This window comes from Brienomyrus brachyistius, chromosome 24 (assembly GCF_023856365.1).
Source record: "Brienomyrus brachyistius isolate T26 chromosome 24, BBRACH_0.4, whole genome shotgun sequence".
NCBI classification, from domain to species: Eukaryota; Metazoa; Chordata; class Actinopteri; order Osteoglossiformes; family Mormyridae; genus Brienomyrus; species Brienomyrus brachyistius.
The window spans coordinates 3,155,609-3,178,599 of NC_064556.1; the positions used below are offsets into that span (position 1 = coordinate 3,155,609).

A 22,991-nucleotide genomic window follows, 5' to 3' on the forward strand; every position below is an offset into this window, starting at 1 on the left:
GCAATAGCTAATGCCATGGTGACCTATGCTGTTTTTGCAGAATGAATAATTTTAACATTTAATGGCAGTGTGGTTTGGCTGTAACTGTTATAAGGCTTTGCCCTTTGAGTATGTTTTTGGGTTGTCATGTGGCTCTGCAGTCGTCTGCCCTTCACTCTCCTCTACGCTACTGCTGTGCTGACGAGCAGTGCATATGTAGTCACAACTGGCTATAATATGTAAACAGCAGAAAATATAATAATTTTTGCGAAGACCTGGGACCTGGGTGACGATTCACTACAAAAAGTATATGAAAGAATTAGGAATGCCAATAAATGTTGAAGCGTACATCCAATCTCAGGTACTAAAGTAAACTACCATTTGACCGGAGACGTACTCTCGTCGTCTAAGAAATCTCTAAATATAACGACAAAGTCACGGGGTTGTATCTGCGTATTAATGTGTTAATATTCGTGGCTGCATAGAAATCAGTTTGAGGTCTATATCGACCACTAGGCTGAAGCTGACTGTATTCGCCGGTCTACCATAAATCATTCTGAAGCAACGCTAAACCGCCAGTAGAGGGGGCTAGTGACTCGATTTGAACAGCGAATCTCCACAAAGTGCTCGGAGACAAAGTGCAGTTTGTTAATCGCCATGCTCCATCCCCCATAATATAAAAATGTCAGCACTGATTAATAAGAAATGTTACCGTAGAAGATTTTAATCATGAAATTTGCGGCCAATTAAATTGATAAATGTTTAAAATAAAACATCAGGAGGACTTGAGAGCGAGTGAAAAGGCATAATCAGTCCCGATGTGTCACTTTGTAGAGAGGTATGCTACCTTTTGAATTTCACAATCTCATCTCCTCGACATTCATTTCAAAACGTCAAAACGCTAAAGAATTTGACAATAGAGAATGAGACTGAATAGGACAGTGCCAGCAGTGATTTATGAGAATTTTCAAGTCAAGTGCCATCAGTGGTATTCGCTGTATCCCAGAGTTGAGATCACGTGTTAACCTATGGAGAGACGTATTTCCGGTGGAACTCTGCTCAAGTAAGAACTTGACATGAACACGACAATAAAAACTTTGAATCCTTGAAATACATGTATTTGATCATTTTTCTTGGCAGCTATCTTTTGATACTGGGCTGCTATACACAGTACCAGAGGTGGGACCAAGTCATTGCTTTGCAAGTCACAAGTAAGTCTCAAGTCTTTGCCCTCAAGTCCCGAGTCAAGTCCTAAGTCCTGCAGTTTGAGTTTCGAGTCCTTTCAACTACAGAGTAATAATATATTTACACCGATCATGTATGCTTTTAAAATCTGAATTTATTAAAACAAGTGCAATTGAAATTGCAGAAAAAAATAGTGCTGACATTGCACTATTAACCAGTCATTTTTAACATTTAACTCATATTTTGTAAGAATATTCTTCATTTTAAACCACTCCTTTACAAAATAAACACATTTGAAAAAACAAGTGCAACTGTAATTATTTGAACAAAAAGTGCTAACATTGTATTTCCATGCCATATTGCATTTCAAGTAGTTCCACAGCAGTTTGTCCTGTCCTTTACTTCTCATCTCGTTTATCTCATCTCATATTGTCTGTGTGTTTATGGGTGTGTGTGTGTGTGTGTGTTTACATGTGAGAAACATAAATACATGAACATAACAATGAACAGGGCTGTGCTCTTTATATGTCAGAGCCCTTTGCTGCATTGCATTTGCAAAAGACCAAATTGGCCAAAAGTCTGTCAGTCATTTGTGCACGATGCGGACGTAGTATAATGCCACCATGGCTGAAAACTCGCTCCACTGGAGCACTGGAGGCAGGCACTGCCAAGACTCTGATGGCCACTCGGAACAGTGAAGGAAGAGTCTTCATGTTCAATGCCCAGAACAAAAGGGCGTTCTGTCCTTCGGCTATATCAAGGTAGTGACTTAGCTGTAGTGATGGAGTAGTGCCAACATCCTTCTTCTGCCTCTTATGGTATGCAGCAAACAGCCCTTCTTCTCTGAGGTCCTCTTGCTCTTCCTCATCAACAAAAGGCACAGGTTGCTCAGTCTCTGCAGCATCTTGCAGGATCAATTCTGGCAAAACATGTAAAAACAATAGCAGAAACAATAGAGTCCTTATTACCATTTGTGTTGGTGATGCAGTTGGTGTGTTAGACTGAAATACTACAGAACACTTAATTATTGTTGCAGTCAATTAGATCAGATTATAAGGGAAAAAGTTACATTAGACTCTGTAACATTTACCTTTAACTCGTTGTGCCACCTCTGCCTTGACGTCACGATTGACCAGGACATGGGGCTCCACCCACAACAGAGAAAAGGCTGGATCCAAGGCAGCTGCTTTGAGGTAGACTGGATCTGAAAAGGGAGCAGTGACCCCATCTTGTGTCCCGGCCATTTTCACGTTGATGAAGATTCCAAGAAATCTTCTGTTCAAGGATGCCTGGAGACTTCTGACCAGGCTGCTCAGGAAACAGACTTGGGGCTTCAGCTTCTCAAGGTGGTGGTTGATGGACAAGACGGATGGAACAACAGCACTGATTGTGATGACCTTCTCCCCCTGTGTCAAATCAGTTGCTTCTCCAAATGGCTTCAAGATGTCCACCAACTCCTTCAACAGATTCCACTCCCGTGCTGTGAATGACAACTCCCTGTGCCCAGCCTTTTCTAGAATAGCACAGAGCTTTACATGATTGCACTGGAGAACTGCCTTCACTTGCCTCGGTGTTGAGTTGCATCTTGTGGTGACTGCAGCAAGGATGCCTTTCTGTTCCCCAAATTCAGCATTAAACACATCTTTGAATGTTGTGCTTGTGTGCAGCAGTGAGCTGAGTTTTGATAACTTTGAAAGAGGAGGAGATACCACTTTTGTTTCTTTCAAACCGTCTCCCACCACCAGCTGAAGAGTGTGCGCAAAACACTGCAAGCGCTGTTTCTTTGCCATGGCAACGTCTACTGTTTGCTGATCTTCCAGGGTTAAGTCACACCAGAGCTCAGGGTCATCAAGATGATCTCCATCATCGTCATCATCTTGTTCACTGGGGAAGCACACAGTGAATGCTTTCCGCATGTTAGCAGCACTATCACTAATAATGTAGTCCAGTTTATCTTTAATGTTGCATTCATCACATATTGACTCAAATTGGTCACAGATTCTTTCAGCTGTGTGTGAGCCTTTGAAGCGCTCACAGGCCAAAAGGTTGGACTTTAGCTGTATCCTATCTGCCTCTTTCTCTATCCAGTGCACAGTGACACCCAGGAATCCCCTCATCTTTCGGTCAGACCAAATGTCCACAGTGACTGAAACATGGTCAGTGTTGCTCAATTGAGTTTTTAATTTTGAACGTCTCTCTTCAGCGAGGTTCTCTCTTTTTGATGTCAGTGTTCTGCGACACATTGGGGTGTACTTGCTGTCAAGTACTGTCAGAAAGTGCTTAAAACTCTTGTTTTCCACAATAGACAGGGGCAAGTTGCAATCAATAATCATATCGGAGAGTATTGCATTGGTGATAGCTTTCTGCTGTGGATGACTCATGCTGTAATGCCCGACACTATTGTCCAGGAATTGCGAGATTGTGGTTCATTTGTGATGCTTTTGTTCAACCGGTATTCTTCAAATCTGTAAGAGGTAAGCATATTAAACAGATGTCAGAAAATCCCTTATAGCCACAAATGAATTGTATTAAAACTACTCTTTATTACTAATATTACTAATATCAATCTGTAATCTGTATAATATCAACAGAGGCTGTCCGACTTGGCTGCAGTCAGTTTATACTGCACCCCTGCAGCGGCCGGCAGATGGCGCTCCACGTCACGTCAGCTGCAGACAGACCTAATGCAAATCGAACGCACCCATTGAGTGAGGTCTACATGCGTTCACCCAAACCTTTCATTATTCAACAATTAACCAATTAACCTTAAGTAGTACTCCCTTGGCTCCTCCCCAGCCTCCACGTGAGAAAAGTACAGTGTAACAGTAAAATCGATCCCACATATTTCAATGGTGAAATATGTTTTATGATTGTCACATCAGGCATATGCAAATGTGTATATACAGTCAGGTCCATAAATATTGGGACATCGACCCAATTCTAATCTTTTTGGCTCTATACACCACCTCAATGGATTTGAAATGGAATGAACAAGATGTGCTTTAACTGCAGACTTTCAGCTTTAATTTGAGGGTATTTACATACAAATCAGGTGAACGGTGTAGGAATTACAGCAGTTTGTATATCTGCCACCCACTTTTTAAGGGACCAAAAGTAATGGGACAAATTAACAATCATAAATCAAACTTTCACTTTTTAATACTTGGTTGCAAATCCTTTGCAGTCAATTACAGCCTGAAGTCCGGAATGCACAGGCATCATCAAACGCTGGGTTACATCCCTAGTGATGCTCTGCCAGGCCTCTACTGCAACTGTCCTCAGTTCCTGCTTCTTCTTGGGGCTTTTCCCCTTCAGTTTTGTCTTTAGCAAGCGAAATGCACGCTCAATCGGATTCAGGTCAGGTGATTGACTTGGCCATTGCATAACATTCTACTTCTTTGCCTTAAAAAACTCTTTGGTTGCTTTCGCAGTATGCTTCAGGTCATTGTCCATCTGCACTATGAAGCACCGTCCAATGAGTTCTGAAGCATTTGGCTGAATATGAGCAGATAATATTGCCCGAAACACTTCAGAATTCATCCTGCTGCTTTTGTCAGCAGGCACATCATCAATAAATACAAGGGAACCAGTTCCAGTGGCAGCCATACATGCCCACGCCATGACACTACCACCACCATACTTCACTGATGATGTGGTATGTTATGGATCATGAGCAGTTCCTTTCCTTCTCCATACTCTTCTCTTCCCATCACTCTGGTACAAGTTTGTCTTTGTCTCATCTGTCCATAGGATGTTGTTCCAGAACTGTAAAGGCTTTTTTAGATGTTGTTTGGCAAACTCTAATCTGGCCTTCCTGTTTTTGAGGCTCACCAATGGTTTACATCTTTAGTTGAACCCTCTGTATTCACTCTGGTGAAGTCTTCTCTTGATTGTTGACCTTGACACACATACACCTACGTCCTGGAGAGTGTTCTTGATCTGGCCAACTGTACTGAAGGGGTTTTTCTTCACCAGGGAAAGATTTCTTCGGTCATCCACCACAGTTGTTTTCCGTGGTCTTGCAACTCTTTTGGTGTTGCTGAGCTCACCGGTGCGATCTTTCTTTTTAAGAATGTTCCAAACAGTTGATTTGGCCACACCTAATGTATTTGCTATCTCTCTGATGGGTTTGTTTTTATTTTTCAGCCTAATGACGGCTTGCTTCACTGATAGTGACAGCTCTTTGCATCTCATATTGAGAGTTGACAGCAACGGATTCCAAATGCAAATAGCACACTTGAAATGAACTCTAGACCTTTTATCTGCTCCTTGTAAATTAGATGAGGGAATGACACACACTTGGCCATGGAACAGCTGAGCAGCCAATTGTCCCATTACTTTTGGTCACTTAAAAAGTGGGTGGCAGATATACAAACTGCTGTAATTCCTACACCGTTCACCTGATTTGTATGTAAGTACCCTCAAATTAAAGCTGAAAGTCTGCAGTTAAAGCACATCTTATTCGTTTCATTTCAAATCCATTGTGGTGGTGTATAGAGCCAAAAAGATTAGAATTGTGTCGATGTCACAATATTTATAGACCTGACTGTATATATAAAAACTAATTAGGAAAAGAACATACTAAAACAACCAAAATAAATTAACCTGTTTCTTGAAAATATAAAAATGGGCTCAGAATGTGATGTTGCTTCCTTGTAAACAAGACACAATGGCGAGCAGCAATAGGAAAGGGAAGTAACGCTTCTGAAAAGAAGCCCTAAAAGAACTTATGGAGGAGGCGGTCAGAAATATGTTTCAATAAAATAACTATCGCAATGTTGTGCAGCATTCAGGGGGAAAACCTTACAGCTCCAAAGTGTCACGCCCTGCATTCCTGCCCCTTCACTTTCTCCCTGATCATGTCTTACCTCTCGTTGCAGCCCTCGTGTGATTCACACAAGATGCATCTCGTTTGCTCCTCGTCAGTGGTGTATAAGAGCACCTCCCACCCCTGTACTCCTGAGTCTGGTCATTGATGTCGCCCTAGTGTGTGTTAGCACTCTAGTGATGTTTCCCGTTTGTAGTCGTACTTTCTGTTTGACCCCTTGCAGTTTGCTTTATTTTGCCTGTTCCCGTTTCCCTTTAATAAACCCCTTACTAGTTTGTCCTCATACCTGCTCTTGTCTCCTTCGTTATTGGAATGTGGCATCAAGTACTTGTGTGGGCACCAGAATTACATCTTTTAAATGCCCAAAGCACGCTCTGCAGCAGTGTGTGTTCTTTGGTGTGTGGTGTTATACCTCCACTCAGCAACGGTTTGGAGATTCAACACTGGAATTAGCAGGTATTCACTACTTTTCCATTGACTTCTGGTCAAGACCCAGTACCAAAAGTACCAAGATACCTCGAGTACATCAGTACTTTGGGATGGTACTTGCAAATGTATTTATTGCTGACTGGTTATGCAAATAACCTGCCTTGTAAATACAACATACATCTGGCATTCTATTAACAGTAGCAACCAACGTAAAACATAAGTAATAATAATGGATGCTTGGACAAATGAAGAGACTCAAACTTTAATTGTGATCTATATCGACCCAACACGAACAACAGGTCATCTACCACCTCGAGTCCAAAGTTGCTGCGTGTCTTGTGCATGGGCTTCACAGCTTGCCAGCGGTCATTCACAGGGTCGTAGGCCTCCACGCTCCGTAAATACTTGAACTGGAATGTACCCCCTACCTGGGAGACGCCAAATATAAGTCAGCACTTGGACACCAAAGGGACAGACAAACAGCAGCATTCCCAAAGTCATGAACTCATTGGGTAAGAACCTTAGAACCTCCCATTGGCTATATATGACTTATATATGACTATATATGTAAAAGGTACATGAAAGGAGTCACTCACTGCATAGACTTTATCCTTGTAGGAAATGACTCCAACACCATGCCGGGGAGTTCTTATTGGGGCTATAGTGGTCCATCGCTCAGTGACTGGGTCGTAGCACTCAGCGGTTGGGACGGTTGTATCTCCATTGTAGCCACCACACATATATATCTAGGAAAACCATTGTAAACATGAAGACACTTATGCTGTATATCAGTGTTATCCGATCCGGTCCTCTGGGACCTGCAGAATCTCCATGTTTTTGCTCCCTCACAGCTCCATGCCAGAGGATTCATAGGGAGCCCAAACATGGACTGTCTGTAGGTCTCTATGGATGGGGTTGGGAAACACTGCTGTATAGGATTAGTAATGGAGATCCAGAGTATATGGACATTTGGTTAATGCATGTTGAATCCATCCACCTTCCATAAACATTTATCCAGTACACGGCTGTAGTGAACCTGGAGCTCACCCCAGATTAAATGCAGCCAGATTCCCCCCATTGACCCACCTTGCCGTGCAGTGTGGTGGCACTGGCGTCGCTCCTCCGCTCCTGCATGGGCTGGATGAAGGTCCAGCTGTTTGATACTGGGTCGTACCGCTCTGATGTGTTGAGGCGCGTGAGGCCATCAAAGCCGCCAAAGGCGTATATGTAGCCATCAGCCACAGCCACGCTCACATAGCAGCGTCGTGTCTGCATTGGGGCCACCAGGTCCCATGTCCGCGTAAAAGGACTGAACCTCCGCACGCTGCTGGAGCAGACTAATCCGTCAGTCCCCCCAATGAAATAAACAAATCCATATAAATAGACTGACCCATGGTAGGACAGGGGGTCTCGTGCTCCAACGTCATATCTGCCCAGGGATCGGCTCGGGTGTCATATGCCGTGATTTGACTGGCTGGGTTTTCAGTCCAGCCACCAATGGCCAACAAAATTTCGGATGGCAGGCGTGGCCGGGTCAGCGGGTTTTCAAAGTCAGACCGGGGTGGACCGGTGATGTCCAGGTCGTACACGGGCTTCAAGGCGTCGCTGACAATGCGCCTGCACTCCTTACTGGCCTTTACAAGATCATTGTTTATCACATTCCTCATTAAGTACTCTTCATTCATTAGAGCCAACCGGACCTACACAAGAAACCAGATGGAGAGAATTCCCATAAGTTCCTTGGTGCCATTTTAACAAAGGATACAACAGCAAGTCCAAATTTCTCATTTTCATATTGCTTTAGCTGAAGCCATTTACTTTGAAAGTCTCAGATATGTCTTAACACTTGTTTGATTTAAGACATTTCAGTATTTCTTGTTTTCAGTTTGTTTCACTGTACTGCCACTTGTAATACTTGGAAGCCTAAGTTGTACACTTATGGAACATGGAAATGGAGGTTTAGTCTCTAGACACTGTATTAAGGACTAGGGAGTTCGCTGAGTTAGCGTTCTATTCTTATGTCCACATGTCAGTGAGAACAGTGTATCATTATACTCACCTTGGGCAACAGCACAGCAATGTGGCCATTGCGGCTGGAAGGCTCATGTGCGATCCATCGGAGGATGGCCTCAAACACCACCTCCTCCTGGCTAACGTTCAGCTCATCTTTTTCGATAATGTCATCAAGTTGCTCTAGAGTGAGCTGTAGGAAATCCTCCGAGGAGCTGGCGATCTCCTTGAAGTTCCTCAAGACATTGCAAAATACAGACTCCCGCAGCTCGCTGAGGTGGTAGATGTCGGCGATTATAAAAATGCCAACACAGTTTTCAAGGCAGAGCTGGTCCTGCAGGAAGTTGCTGCAGTGCTGCATGATGCTTGGGATGTTAAACTGATCAGCGGCCACCAGGAGGCTCTCCACGTTGTCAGGCGTGACAACCAGAGAGTGCGCGTAGGCGTACTCGATGATCAGCTTCATGGCTTCCGGGGAAATGCCTGGGATAATGTACTCACGCTTCCCCTTCACGTTCCAGCTACTGGCGAACAGAGCTCTGAAAAACAATCCACATGTGACTTATTTAATAAATATGGCTTTTGCAGATAGGGTGAAATAAGGGGTTTTCTGACTCTTTTGAACCAGGAACTCCCAAATGAAAATCCACCAGAGGCAGGGATTAGAGTCCTGCGCGGGACTGGTTTTTTAATCCCGCTCCTGCGATCGCATTTATTACCATTACTGTCCGCTTCTGCTGACCGTGTCTGTCACTCTCGCAATATTTCTGTCCAATCCTGCCCAGACCCGCAGATCCATTAACGGATACACTGTATGAAGAAAAGAGTTCATGTGCATTAAATATTTTATTCCAACAGAACAAGAACTAAACAAATAAAACAAATTCAACAAAAGTCTCTCAAACTAATCAGATGTGCAAATATCTGCAGAGTTATTAAAAAACAAAAACCAAACCTATACAAGAAATGTTCAAATATCACATTACTATAAACAAGAGCACCTTAAAAACATAAGAGAACCCTGAACCTTATTTTAAAGACATACATTTAAACAAGCTGAACATCACAATTTAATACGATGGATCAGAACAAACACGAATATATAACACAAAATAAATTACATCAGTTACATTCTCCCTCCATCCATCCATCCATCCATCCATTTTCCAAACCGCTTATCCCACTGGGTCGCGGGGGTCCGGAGCCTATCCCGGAAGCAATGGGCACGAGGCAGGGAACAACCCAGGATGGGGGGTCAGACCATCGCAGGACACATTCACACATGCACTCCTACGGGCCATTTAGCAAGTCCAATTAGCCTCAGCATGTTTTTGGACTGTGGGGGGAAACCGGAGTACTTACATTCTCAATCCTGCCAAAAGTCTTTGGACCCGCTGTCCATTTTTAGCCGCCCGCGTCAACCTTAAAACCGCCCGCTCCCGCGAGATCTCCGTTGGGTCCCGCGGGATCCCAGTCCCAATGCAGGACACTAGTAGGGATCTTCCAACACAGATGATCACATAAGAGCCTCGGAACTAGGGACAAGTTGGGCTTTAATATTAATTTTCCATTTCAGGACATTTGTATCACAATACCAAGTTATTGTCAGGAAGAAGTCATTGCTAAAGAGAAAAATCTCACTCCTGATTTTAGCATAATTAGCATATATGGGTCACAGCTATACACCGGAAATATGGGCTGCAGCCACACAAAGTTATTTCGTGGGTGCTGAATTCAGTGCTGCCGACTTAGGAACTTTGTCGCTATATTTAGCGAGTTCTTAGACGCCTCTAGTGACTCGTTTTCAAATAAGCGACTAGCGACGTCGTTCTTACTCTTCTCACCGAGCAGCGGGCGCTGCCGTGGGCTCCTCTGCCGTCTCAAAGCAGTCACAGGCGAACAGTCCTCACGCAGCAGTCCCATCCAGCTGCAGTCAGAGCAGATGTTTATCTCTCCGCGCCCAGACTGCAAATGAATTGCGCATGCGCGAACCCGCCACTGGCTTGTTTAGGGCGGGAAAAAATTTTAAATTATTTTTTATTTATTTTTTTCACCGAAATTTAAATTATTCTACGTCTAAAATATTTTATTTTACGTCTAAAATAAATGACTGCAATAAATGGCATAAACTACCGATTTGACTCACAGCCTCAGTCACTTACCTCGTCCACTTTGTGTGCGCCTCTCTGTCACATACGCTAAACGTTCATCATGCCCCCTTCTAAAGCTCTTCTCAGAACCATAATCGCATTCGCATTTTCATGTCTTAACATAATTATGATAATACTTTCGTAAAAAAATATTTATTTATGGGTTAATGTTATTTTTCATTTAGATATTTCTTTAGCTATATGTAAATAAGGCAGTCCATCGCGCGCTTCTGTGATGTTTTAACGGCATTTTCTTCAAAGTTATTCTCTACGACGAGAGTACGTCTCCGGTCAAATAGTATTCTTTCCGGAGTTTACTTCAGTACCTGAAATTGGATGTACGCTTCAACATTTTTTGGCAATGCTAATTCTTTCATATACTTTTTGTAGTAAATCGTCATCACGCCTTCCCAGGTCATCGTAAAAATTATTATATTTTCTGCTGTTTACATATTATAGCCAGTTGTGACTACATGTGCACTGCTCGTTAGCACAGCAGTAGCGTAGAGGAGAGTGAAGGGCAGACGACTGCAGAGCCACATGACAACCCAAAAACATACTCAAAAGGCAAAGCCTTATAACAGTTCCAGCCAAACCACACTGCCATTAAATGTTAAAATTATTGATTCTGCAAAAACGGCAGAGGTCACCATGGCATTAGCTATTGCTGAACACTGTTCTATGCTGGCATGTGATGGCATTGGAGAAGCATGTAGAGCTGCTTTCTCAGACTCCACTGCTGCTACCCACTTCAGAATGCACAGGGCAAAGTGTACAGAAATGATTAATGGTGATCTAGCACCATACTTTATAAAAAGGTTGGTCTCAGATGTGGGTGAGCATCGTTTCAACCTCCTCCTCGATCAGTCCGCAGATGTTTCTAAGTGTTTCTAAGTACCTGGGGATTGTGATGAGGTACTTTAGTGACACCAAACAGACAACTGTGTCAGCATTTCTGGGACTTGTTGAGTTGGAGGGAGGAGATGCTAGATCTATAGCCAGTGCAGTTGTGTACAACTTTTTGCCACATCAGCTGCTTACTCATTCAAGTCAGCTCCCTCAGTTGCAGAATCTTACATAGAGAACCTTGACCAAAATGATGATGATCCACTCGTTCTGTGAGCCAGCACAGCCTGTGTATATGTACTCTGCCAGAGTGTCTCTCTGGGGTCACCTTTTCCAGTCCCAAGCCCAGACAAAGGAGGAGGCTTGGAAATGTGATATATAAAAAAACAAGAATCAACAGAAGACAGTTCATTTGTTGTTCTACACGCATTTAGGGTGTTTTTAACCACTCTTCCTCTCTCCCACGACATTATTCCCCTCTCCTACAGCGTCCATTACAATTACGTGGCAACACGGGGATGGCAACAGTGCCAGGAAGTTCCGATGCGTTATCTGCTATTTCTGCCGAATATCACATAAAGCAGTGAGAACTGGCTTTCAGTTAACGTACCTGGTAAAATAAAGTTTAAATAAATGCTCTAATAGTACAAGTAAGTTAGTACATTGTTTATTTTTAGTAACTGTCCGAAAACTGTACACTTGGGTGAAAAATGAAAAAGCACAAGAAAATCCTCAAAAAATATCTAAAACTACGGCCATGCGACTTCCATACAGTTTTGTGTTGGAGGGTCACATATTTCAGTGGTGAAATATGTTTTATGATTGACACACCACACATATGCAAATGTGAATATATATATATATATAAACTAATTAGAAAAAGAACATACCAAAACAACTAAAAGTAAAACCAAAATAAATGAACCTAACCCTTGAAGTTACACATACCTGGAGGTTGATGGCATCTCCAGCGTGGAAATCAGAGGCTTACGAGGGGCAGCTTACTCCACCATACTGGGGAGTGCAGGCACTACGCAGCAGCTCAGACTGCTTCGGGAGCAGCACATGTCTTGGGCGGCGTACCAGGTGCCTGTCTCGGCATCAAAACATTCCACTTTCGTGGTTCTGGACCCAGTGTAGCCGCCCACGACAAACAGCAGGTCATCTACTACTTCAATACCAAAGTTACTCCGTGTGTTATGCATAGGCTTCACAGCTTGCCAGCGGTTAGTGACCGGGTCGTAGGCCTCCACGCTCCGTAAATGCCGGTACTGGAATGTACCACCAACCTGGGAGACACCAAATATAAGTCAGCACTTGGACACTAAAGGAACAGACAAACAGCAACATTCCCAAAGTCATGAACTCATTGGGGAAGAACCTTAGAACCTCCCATTGGCTACATTTGACTTATATATAACTATATCTGTATAAGGTACATGAAAGGAGTCACTCACTGCATAGACTTTATCCTTGTAGGAAATGACTCCAACACCATGCCGGGGAGTTCTCATTGGGGCTATAGTGGTCCATCGCTCAGTGACCGGGTCGTAGCACTCAGCGGTTGGGACGGTTGTATCTCCATTGTAGCCACCACACATATATATCTAGGAAAACCATTGTAAACATGAAGACACTTATGCTGTATATCAGTGTTATCCGATCCGGTCCTCTGGGACCTGCAGAATCTCCACGTTTTTGCTCCCTCACAGCTCCATGCCAGAGGATTCACAGGGAGCCCAAACATGGACTGTCTGTAGGTCTCTATGGATGGGGTTGGGAAACACTGCTGTATAGGATTAGTAATGGAGATCCAGAGTATATGGACATTTGGTTAATGCATGTTGAATCCATCCACCTTCCATAAACATTTATCCAGTACACGGCTGTAGTGAACCTGGAGCTCACCCCAGATTAAATGCAGCCAGATTCCCCCCATTGACCCACCTTGCCGTGCAGTGTGGTGGCACTGGCGTCGCTCCTCCGCTCCTGCATGGGCTGGATGAAGGTCCAGCTGTTTGATGCCGGGTCGTACCGCTCTGATGTGTTGAGGCGCGTGAGGCCATCAAAGCCGCCAAAGGCGTATATGTAGCCATCAGCCACAGCCACGCTCACATAGCAGCGTCGTGTCTGCATTGGGGCCACCTGGTCCCATGTCCGCGTAAAAGGACTGAACCTCCGCACGCTGCTGGAGCAGACTAATCCGTCAGTCCCCCCAATGAAATAAACAAATCCATATAAATAGACCTACCCATGGTAGGACAGGGGGTCTCGTGCTCCAACGTCATATCTGCCCAGGGATCGGCTCGGGTGTCATATGCCGTGATTTGACTGGCTGGGTTTTCAGTCCAGCCACCAATGGCCAACAAAATTTCGGATGGCAGGCGTGGCCGGGTCAGCGGGTTTTCAAAGTCAGACCGGGGTGGACCGGTGATGTCCAGGTCGTACACGGGCTTCAAGGCGTCGCTGACAATGCGCCTGCACTCCTTACTGGCCTTTACAAGATCATTGTTTATCACATTCCTCATTAAGTAATCTTCATTCATTAGAGCCAGCCGGACCTACACAGGAAACCAGATGGAGAGAATTCCCATGAGTTCCTTGGTGCCATTTTAACAAAGGATACAACATCAAGTCCAAATTTCTCATTTTCATAATGCTTTAGCTGAAGCCATTTACTTTGAAAGTCTCAGATATGTCTTAACACTTGTTTGATTTAAGACATTTCAGTACTTCATGTTTTCAGTTTGCTTGTTAGACTGTACTGCCACTTGTAATACTTGGAAGCCTAAGTTGTAGACTTATGGAACATGGAAATGGATGTTAAGTCTCTAGATACAGTATTAAGGACTAGGGAGTTCACTGAGTTAGCGTTCTATTCTTATCTCCACATGTCAGTGAGAACAGTGTATCATTATACTCACCTTGGGCAACAGCACAGCAATGTGGCAGTTGCGGCTGGAAGGCTCATGCCCAATCCATCGGAGGATGGCCTCAAACACCACCTCCTCCTGGCTAACGTTCAGCTCATCCTCTTCAATAATACTACTAAGGTGCTCTAGAGTGAGCTGTAGGAACTCCTCTGAGGAGCTGGCCACTTCTTTGAAATTCTTCAACATGAAGAAGAACGCAGACTCGCGCAGCTCGCTGAGGTGGTAGACGTCGGCGATTATAAAAATTCCAACACAGTTGTCACGGCAGAGCTGGTCCTGCAGGAAGTTGCTGCAGTGCTGCATGATACCCAGGACATTCAACTGATCAGCAGCCGCCAGGAGGCTCTCCACGTTGTCGGCCGTGACAAGCACGGAGTGCGTGTAGGCGTAGTCAATGACCAGCTTCATGGCTTCTGGGGAAATGCCTGGGATGATGTACTCATCTTTCCCCTTCACGTTCCAGCCACTGGCGAACAGAGCTCTGAAAAACAATCCACATGTGACTTGTTTAAGAAATATGGGTGTTTCAGAGAGCATGAACTAAGGTGTTTTCTGACTCTTTTGAACCAGGAACTCCGAAATAAAATTCGACCAGATCTAGGGACCTCCCACCCCATACTATCACATAGGTGCCTCAGAACTAGGGACCAGGAGTCACATGTATAAACGGTGCGTACGCACGAAAACGTTGCGTACATCCGTTTCCACATAATTCCAAATAATTTTGTGGGCGTTGAATTTAACACCGTTGACCACAATGACCGCGTCGCAGAGCTTATATTTCCCGAAATGGTCAGCAAAGACGTGTACGTCAATATGATAACAATAAGCTCTAGTCTATGCGTCTAATTGTTCACATTTGTTTATTTTTAAATCTAAATTTGTGTGGCACAAAGTTTGATTATATATATATATTATTTTGTATTTTGTGCGAATAACAATAACAAAATTCCCCAAATTAAAACACCAATAAATCTTAATTGTTTTTAAAATTAATCAAATTTTTGTCTTGAATTAATTAAGATTAATTGGTGTTTTAATTAGGGTAATTTGTGATTTGGAGATTCATAGATGCATAATAATGAAAATACAACTTAAATTCTGAGATACGAACAGTATAAATTCACCAAATGTGTGTTTTTTTTTTTAATTCTGCAACAATAATGCAGATTTAAAAACAAATATAAACATACACCGTGACGCAAAAGCGGAGCGCTTGCGTTCTAGAACTTATTGTTACCATATCGACGTACACGTCTTTGCTGACCATTTCGGGATATATAAGCAAGACAAATGAACGCGCAATCCACTTCTAAGGAAATGAACAGCTACGACATGGAGCGGGAAATAATGTCCGAGGCTTTCGGCATTTTCAATGACCTGCGGCAGACTGGAGCGCTCTGCGACGCGGTCATTGTGGTCAACGGTGTTAAATTCACAGTCCACAAAATTATTTTGTGTGGCTGCAGCACCTATTTCCGGTGAGTATCTGTGACCCATATATGCTAATAATGCTAAAATGAGGAGTGAGATTTTTTTCTTTAGCGATGACTTCTTCCTGACAATAAGTTGCTATAATAATAGAAATGGTAAATGAACATTATAGCTCACCTGGGGCCTCATGTATAACAACGTGTTTAGAATTCACACTATAACATTGGCGTAATGTATGGACAAATCTAGGAATGTGCGTACGCAAAAAAAATTAAAAATCCAGATGCACAAAACTGTGCATAAGCACAGAACGCCGCACATTCCCTTCATAAATACCAATTAGCGTAAAATTTTATGCACGATCGGTCCGCAAGTTCTCACTGAAAAGCACCTGTAGCTAAGAACCCGAGAGTGGACAGAACTTGTAAAGGAATAGGTATAGTGCAATTCCTCATCGTCTGCCTTTGTAATGCTGGCCCCAGTTCAGCACACAGCTCCAAAATGATTGCTCTTGGAAATCTGAATTGACTTACAAGTCAGTCATCATCATGGGCCAAGAAATCACTATGATCCCTGAATACGCGCTCTCTACTCATTCTTTCATAAACTATCTCTTCCAATAACACAAGAGCTGCTATGGTAGTTGTAATAGTTTGGTAATATTTTGCGCCGTTTTATTGTTACAAATTGATTAAGATCAAGTGCCGTACATTTGTTAACAACATAGAATTAATGTTTGTGTATTGGATAAAGTCAGCGTCATGACTGTAAGAACCACAGTAGCAATGATTTTTCACTGGGTGCCGTCCGTTTACAACACCGAGCAGAAACGTGCGTACGCCATGTCTGGAGCTGCTGTGTCAATGTACGTAGTATTACGGAAAGTTTAATTTTTATACATTTCGACATGAGTGTGGAAACAGATATACGCAACGTTTTTGTGCGTACGCACCGTTTATACATGTGGCTCCTGGTCCCTAGTTCTGAGGCACCTATGTGATAGTATGGGGTGGGAGGTCCCTAGATGTGGTCGAATTTTATTTCGGAGTTCCTGGTTCAAAAGAGTCAGAAATCACCTTATTTCATGCTCTCTGAAACACCCATATTTCTTAAACAAGTCATATGTGGATTGTTTTTCAGAGCTCTGTTCGCCAGTGGCTGGAACGTGAAGGGGAAAGATGAGTACATCATCCCAGGCATTTCCCCAGAAGCCATGAAGCTGGTCATTGACTACGCCTACACGCACTCCGTGCTTGTCACGGCCGACAACGTGGAGAGCCTCCTGGCGGCTGCTGATCAGTTGAATATCCCAAGCATCATGGAGCACTGCAACAACTTCCTGCAGGACCAGCTCTGCCGTGACAACTGTGTTGGAATTTTTATAATCGCCGACGTCTACCACCTCAGCGAGCTGCGGGAGTCTGCATTCTTCTTCATGGTGAAGAATTTCAAACAAGTGGCCAGCTCCTCAGAGGAGTTCCTACAGCTCACTGTAGAGCACCTTAGTAGTCTTATTGAAAAGGATGAGCTGAACGTTAGCCAGGAGGAGGTGGTGTTTGACGCCATTCTCCGATGGATTGCGCATGAGCCTTCCAGCCGCAACTGCCACATTGCTGTGCTGTTGCCCAAGGTGAGTATAATGATACACTGTTCTCACTGACATGTGGACATAAGAATAGAACGCTAACTCAGCGAACTCCCTAGTCCTTAATACTGTATGTAGAGACTTAACATCCATTTCCATGTTCCATAAGTCTACAACTTAGGCTTCCAAGTATTACAAGTGGCAGTACAGTCTAACAAGCAAACTGAAAACATGAAGTACTGAAATGTCTTAAATCAAACAAGTGTTAAGACATATCTGAGACTTTCAAAGTAAATGGCTTCAGCTAAAGCATTATGAAAATGAGAAATTTGGACTTGATGTTGTATCCTTTGTTAAAATAGCACCAAGGAACTCATGGGAATTCTCTCCGTCTGGTTTCCTGTGTAGGTCCGGCTGGCTCGATTGAATGAAGAGTACTTAATGAAGACTGTGATTAAAAATGATCTTGTAAAGGCCAGTAAGGAGTGCAGGCGCATTGTTAGCGACGCCTTGAAGGCCGTGTATGACTTGGACATCACCGGTCCACCAGGGTCTGACTTTGAGAACCCGCTGACCCGGCCACGCCTGCCATCGGAAATTTTGTTGGCCATTGGTGGCTGGACTGAAAGCCCAGCCAGTCAAGTCACAGCTTATGACACCCGAGCCGATCGCTGGGCAGATGTGGCACTGGAGCACGAGAGCCCCCTCTCCTACCATGGGTCTGTTTATTTAGATGGATTTGTTTATTGCATTGGGGGGACTGACGGATTAGTCTGCTCCAACAGCGTGCGGAGGTTCAACCCCTTTACGCGGACATGGGACCAGGTGGCCCCAATGCAGACACGCCGCTGTTATGTGAGCGTGGCTGTGGCCGATGGCTATATTTACGCCTTTGGCGGCTTTGATGGCCTCACGCGCCTCAACACAGCAGAGAGGTACGACCCGGCATCAAATAGCTGGACCTTCATCCAGCCCATGCAGGAGCGGAGGAGCGACGCCAGTGCCACCACACTGCACGGCAAGGTGGGTCAATGGGGGGAATCTGGCTGCATTTAATCTGGGGTGAGCTCCAGGTTCACTACAGCCGTGTACTGGATAAATGTTTATGGAAGGTGGATGGATTCAACATGCATTAACCAAATGTCCATATACTCTGGATCTCCATTACTAATCCTATACAGCAGTGTTTCCTAACCCCATCCATAGAGACCTACAGACATTCCATGTTTGGGCTCCCTATGAATCCTCTGGCATGGAGCTGTGAGGGAGCAAAAACGTGGAGATTCTGCAGGTCCCAGAGGACCGGATCGGATAACACTGATATACAGCATAAGTGTCTTCATGTTTACAATGGTTTTCCTAGATATACGTCTGTGGTGGCTACAACGGTAATACGACCGTTCAAACCGCCGAGTGCTACGACCCGGTCACTGAGCAATGGACCACAATAGCCCCAATGAGAACTCCCCGGCATGGTGTTGGAGTAATTTCCTTCAAGGATAAAGTCTATGCAGTGAGTGACTCCTTTCATGTACCTTATACAGATATAGTTATATATAAGTCATATATAGCCAATGGGAGGTTCTAAGGTTCCTACCCAATGAGTTCATGACTTTGGGAATGTTGCTGTTTGTCTGTCCCTTTGGTGTCCAAGTGCTGACTTATATTTGGCGTCTCCCAGGTAGGGGGTACATTCCAGTACCGGCATTTAAGGAGCGTGGAGGCCTACGACCCGGTCACTAACCGCTGGCAAGCTGTGAAGCCCATGCATAACACGAGGAGTAATTTTGGTATTGAAGTGATCGATGACCTGCTGTTTGTCGTGGGCGGCTACACTGGGTCCAGAACCACGAAAGTGGAATGTTTTGATGCTGAGACAGGGACCTGGTACGCCGCCCAGGACATGTGCTGCTCCCGAAGCAGTCTAAGCTGCTGTGTAGTGCCTGCACTCCCCAGTATGGTGGAGTAAGCTGCCCCTCCCAAGCCTCTGATTTCCACGCAGGAGATGAAGCCATCCACCTCCAGGAACGTGTAACCTCAAGGGTTGGGTACCAAACTCAGTAAAAATCTGGGGTGCGTTTCGCAAACAACGACGGAAGTTAACATTCACGATGCATCGTACTATGGTAGTTCAAACTATCCAACATCCAAAGTTTGAACCATGTTAGTTAGTTGGGACTACCCTTGTCCGAACTACAGTGATTCCAGCGCTGATTGGTCAGCAAAAACTAACAAACTTTATAGTATCAATGGTCTAACTTCCTGAGAATTCTCCATATTGCTCACTACAGACAGGTACCGTACGTATGACCAGAAACCAACACAACAAATATGTTTCAAACTACATTTTCAGACAACTTCACATTATATGTGATTGTAGAGCTAAATTATTCCTTATTAGATGTTAAAAATTTTTACATTTCTGGCTTACACGGTGACTATACCCTTATTAGACTGCATTTTCCACCATGGCTGACGTATTTACCCGGAACTACGCAACTTAACGACAGTGTTTGCGAACGTTCGTTTGAACTATGGTTTCGGGAAACACCTGCATAATTTAACGATGCATCGTACTACATAAGTCCGCAGTGTCGTTACCTGCGTAGTTCGAGCTATGGTTTCGGGAAACACCTGAGTCGTACTTCCATAGTTTGAACCACGCAAGTTGCTAACATAGTTAGCAACTATGGTTTTGGGAAACGCACCCCAATACCATTGGATACTGGCACCGGTTCAAATGTGAATGGTACCCAACCCTAGTAACCTCAAGTAAATGTCAAACTTTGCATGAGCTCAACGTATGCTTTCTGAACCACTCATATTTTATCCTTGCTGTTAAAATCATTCCCAAATGATTTTATGAGATATGTAAACTCCATTTTTGCTGTAGAAATTTTGCAATGTTTATTACAAAATCATATTGTGATATTTGAAATTTTTCCCATATCATGTAGCCCTAATATATTATAATATATTATGGATAATACTTTATATGTCTTTTATTTCTTTCCATGCTATCCACATCTTGTTGAATCTGTTATTCTAACCAGATCACAATTAAAGTTTGAGTCTTTTCATTTGTCCAAGCACCTATTATTATTACTTATGTTTTACGTTGTTTGCTACTGTTATTAGAATGTCAGATGTATGTTGTGTTTACAAGGCAGGTTATTTGCATAACCAGTCAACAATAAACACACCATCCCAAAGTACTGACGTACCCGAGGTAGCTTGGTACTTTTGGTCCTGGGTCCTGACCAGAAGTCAATGGAAAAGTAGTGAATATCTGCTAATTCCAGTGTTGAATCTCCAAACCGTTGCTGAGTGGAGGTATAACACCACACACCAAAGAACACACACTGCTGCAGAGCGTGCTTTGGGCATTTAAAAGATGTAATTCTGGTGCCCACACAAGTACTTGATGCCACATTCCAACAACGAAGGAGACAAGAGCAGGTATGAGGACAAACTAATAAGGGGTTTATTAAAGGGAAACGGGAACAGGCAAAATAAAGCAAACCGCAAGGGGTCAAACAGAAAGTACGACTACAAACGGGAAACATCACTAGAGTGCTAACACACACTAGGGCGACATCAATGACCAGACTCAGGAGTACAGGGGTGGGAGGTGCTCTTATACACCACTGACGAGGAGCAAACGAGATGCATCTTGTGTGAATCACACGAGGGCTGCAACGAGAGGTAAGACATGATCAGGGAGAAAGTGAAGGGGCAGGAATGCAGGGCGTGACACTTTGGAGCTGTAAGGTTTCCCCCTGAATGCTGCACAACATTGCGATAGTTATTTTATTGAAACATATTTCTGACCACCTCTTTCCAGAAGTGTTACTTCCCTTTCTTATTGCTGCTCGCCATTGTGTCTTGTTTACAAGGAAGCAACATCACATTCTGAGCCCATTTTTACATTTTAAAGAAACAGGTTAATTTATTTTGGTTTTACTTTTGGTTGTTTTGGTATGTTCTTTTCCTAATTAGTTTTTATATACAGTATACACATTTGCATATGCCTGGTGTGACAGTCATAAAACATATTTCACCATTGAAATATCTGAGATCGATTTTACTGTTAGTCTGTACTTTTCTCACGCGGAGGCTGGGGAGGAGCCAAGGGAGTACTACTTAAAGTTAATTTTGGTTAATTGTTGAATAACGAAAGGTTTGGGGGAACGCATGTAGACCTCACTCAATGGGTGCGTTCGACTTAGGGCAGGTCTGGCTGCAGCTGACGTGACGTGGAGCGCCATCTGCCGGCCGCTGCAGGGGTGCAGTATAAACTGACTACAGCCAAGTCGGACAGCCTCTATTCCTGGTAGACTTCACTGCGATGGCAGCACTGCCAGAAGGGTGCAGATAAATCTATACAAAAATCACCTGCATGCACAATACTTCTTTTAAAATAACCAACTCCTGATCCAAACTGTTAGTAGTGGAAAAATAAACTATTGTGTATAGTGGCCCAGTATAAAAAGATCAATGATCAAATACATGTATTTCAAGGATTCAGAGTTTTTATTGTCATGTACAGAGTACAATGCAGTTCTTACTTGAATGTCTTCTTCACAGACTGAACAATTAAACAAATAAAGCAACGGAACATTACAGTAACTAACGATAAATACAGCACTAATTTACTTGTACCATTAGAGCATTTATTTAAACTTTATTTTACCAGGTACATTAACTGAAAACCAGTTCTCACTGCTTTATGTGATATTCGGCAGAAATAGCAGATAACGCATCGGAACTTCCTGGCACTGTTGCCATCCCCTCAGCAAGGAAAGCAGCCATTGGCTGCCCCAAAAGTCGCTAGAAGTCTGTAAATGATGGCATCACCTCATTTGTATAATGTGCAATATGCACGTAATTGTAATGGACGCTGTAGGAGAGGAATAATGTCGTGGGAGAGAGGAAAAGTGGTTAAACACACCCTAAATACGTGTAGAACAACAGATGAACTGTCTTCTGTCGATTCTTGTTTTTTTATATATCACAATTCCAAGCCTCCTCCTTTGTCTGGGCTTGGGACTGGAAAAGGTGACCCCAGAGAGACACTCTGGCAGAGTACATATACACAGGCTGTGCTGGCTCACAGAACGAGTGGATCATCATCATTTTGGTCAAGGTTCTCTATGTAAGATTCTGCAACTGAGGGAGCTGACTTGAATGAGTAAGCAGCTGATGTGGCAAAAAGTTGTACACAACTGCACTGGCTATAGATCCAGCATCTCCTCCCTCCAACTCGACAAGTCCCAGAAATGCTGACACAATTGTCTGCTTGGTGTCACTAAAGTACCTCATCACAATCCCCAGGTACTTAGAAACACTTAGAAACATCAGTGGACTGATCGAGGAGGAGGCTGAAACGATGCTCACCCACATCTGAGACCAACCTTTTTATAAAGTACGGTGCTAGATCACCATTAATCATTTCTGTACACTTTGTCCTGTGCATTCTGAAGTGGGTAACAGCAGTGGAGTCTGAGAAAGCAGCTCTACATGCTTCTCCAATGCCATCACATGCCAGCATAGAACAGTGTTCAGCAATAGCTAATGCCATGGTGACCTATGCTGTTTTTGCAGAATGAATA

General features: G+C 43.7%; 3 protein-coding genes and 1 pseudogene across 3 annotated transcripts; 1 reads left to right on the forward strand and 3 right to left on the reverse strand.

The window, feature by feature from the left end:
- Nucleotides 1-1,336: 1,336 nt before the first annotated feature.
- On the reverse strand, nucleotides 1,337-3,123 carry LOC125719954 (zinc finger BED domain-containing protein 4-like). Its single transcript, XM_048994864.1, has 2 exons — nucleotides 2,255-3,123; nucleotides 1,337-2,083 (listed from the first exon to the last, which is right to left on the reverse strand). Exons 1-2 carry the CDS (start codon nucleotides 3,078-3,080, stop codon nucleotides 1,686-1,688), a joined length of 1,224 nt encoding a protein of 407 aa, XP_048850821.1. The 5' UTR covers nucleotides 3,081-3,123; the 3' UTR covers nucleotides 1,337-1,685.
- A 4,635-nt stretch (nucleotides 3,124-7,758) lies between these two features.
- On the reverse strand, nucleotides 7,759-10,438 carry LOC125719870 (kelch-like protein 10). The gene is made up of 5 exons (XM_048994666.1): nucleotides 10,267-10,438; nucleotides 9,794-9,966; nucleotides 9,151-9,241; nucleotides 8,481-8,970; nucleotides 7,759-8,121 (listed from the first exon to the last, which is right to left on the reverse strand). Exons 4-5 carry the CDS (start codon nucleotides 8,895-8,897, stop codon nucleotides 7,759-7,761), a joined length of 780 nt encoding a protein of 259 aa, XP_048850623.1. The 5' UTR covers nucleotides 8,898-8,970; nucleotides 9,151-9,241; nucleotides 9,794-9,966; nucleotides 10,267-10,438.
- A 1,927-nt stretch (nucleotides 10,439-12,365) lies between these two features.
- LOC125719871 (kelch-like protein 10) lies at nucleotides 12,366-15,630 on the reverse strand (annotated as a pseudogene).
- A 925-nt stretch (nucleotides 15,631-16,555) lies between these two features.
- Nucleotides 16,556-20,332, forward strand: LOC125719947 (kelch-like protein 10). The gene is made up of 4 exons (XM_048994858.1): nucleotides 16,556-17,424; nucleotides 17,788-18,402; nucleotides 18,743-18,892; nucleotides 19,061-20,332. The coding sequence occupies exons 1-4, from the start codon at nucleotides 16,819-16,821 to the stop codon at nucleotides 19,346-19,348; spliced, it is 1,659 nt and encodes a 552-aa protein (XP_048850815.1). The 5' UTR covers nucleotides 16,556-16,818; the 3' UTR covers nucleotides 19,349-20,332.
- Nucleotides 20,333-22,991: the final 2,659 nt, after the last annotated feature.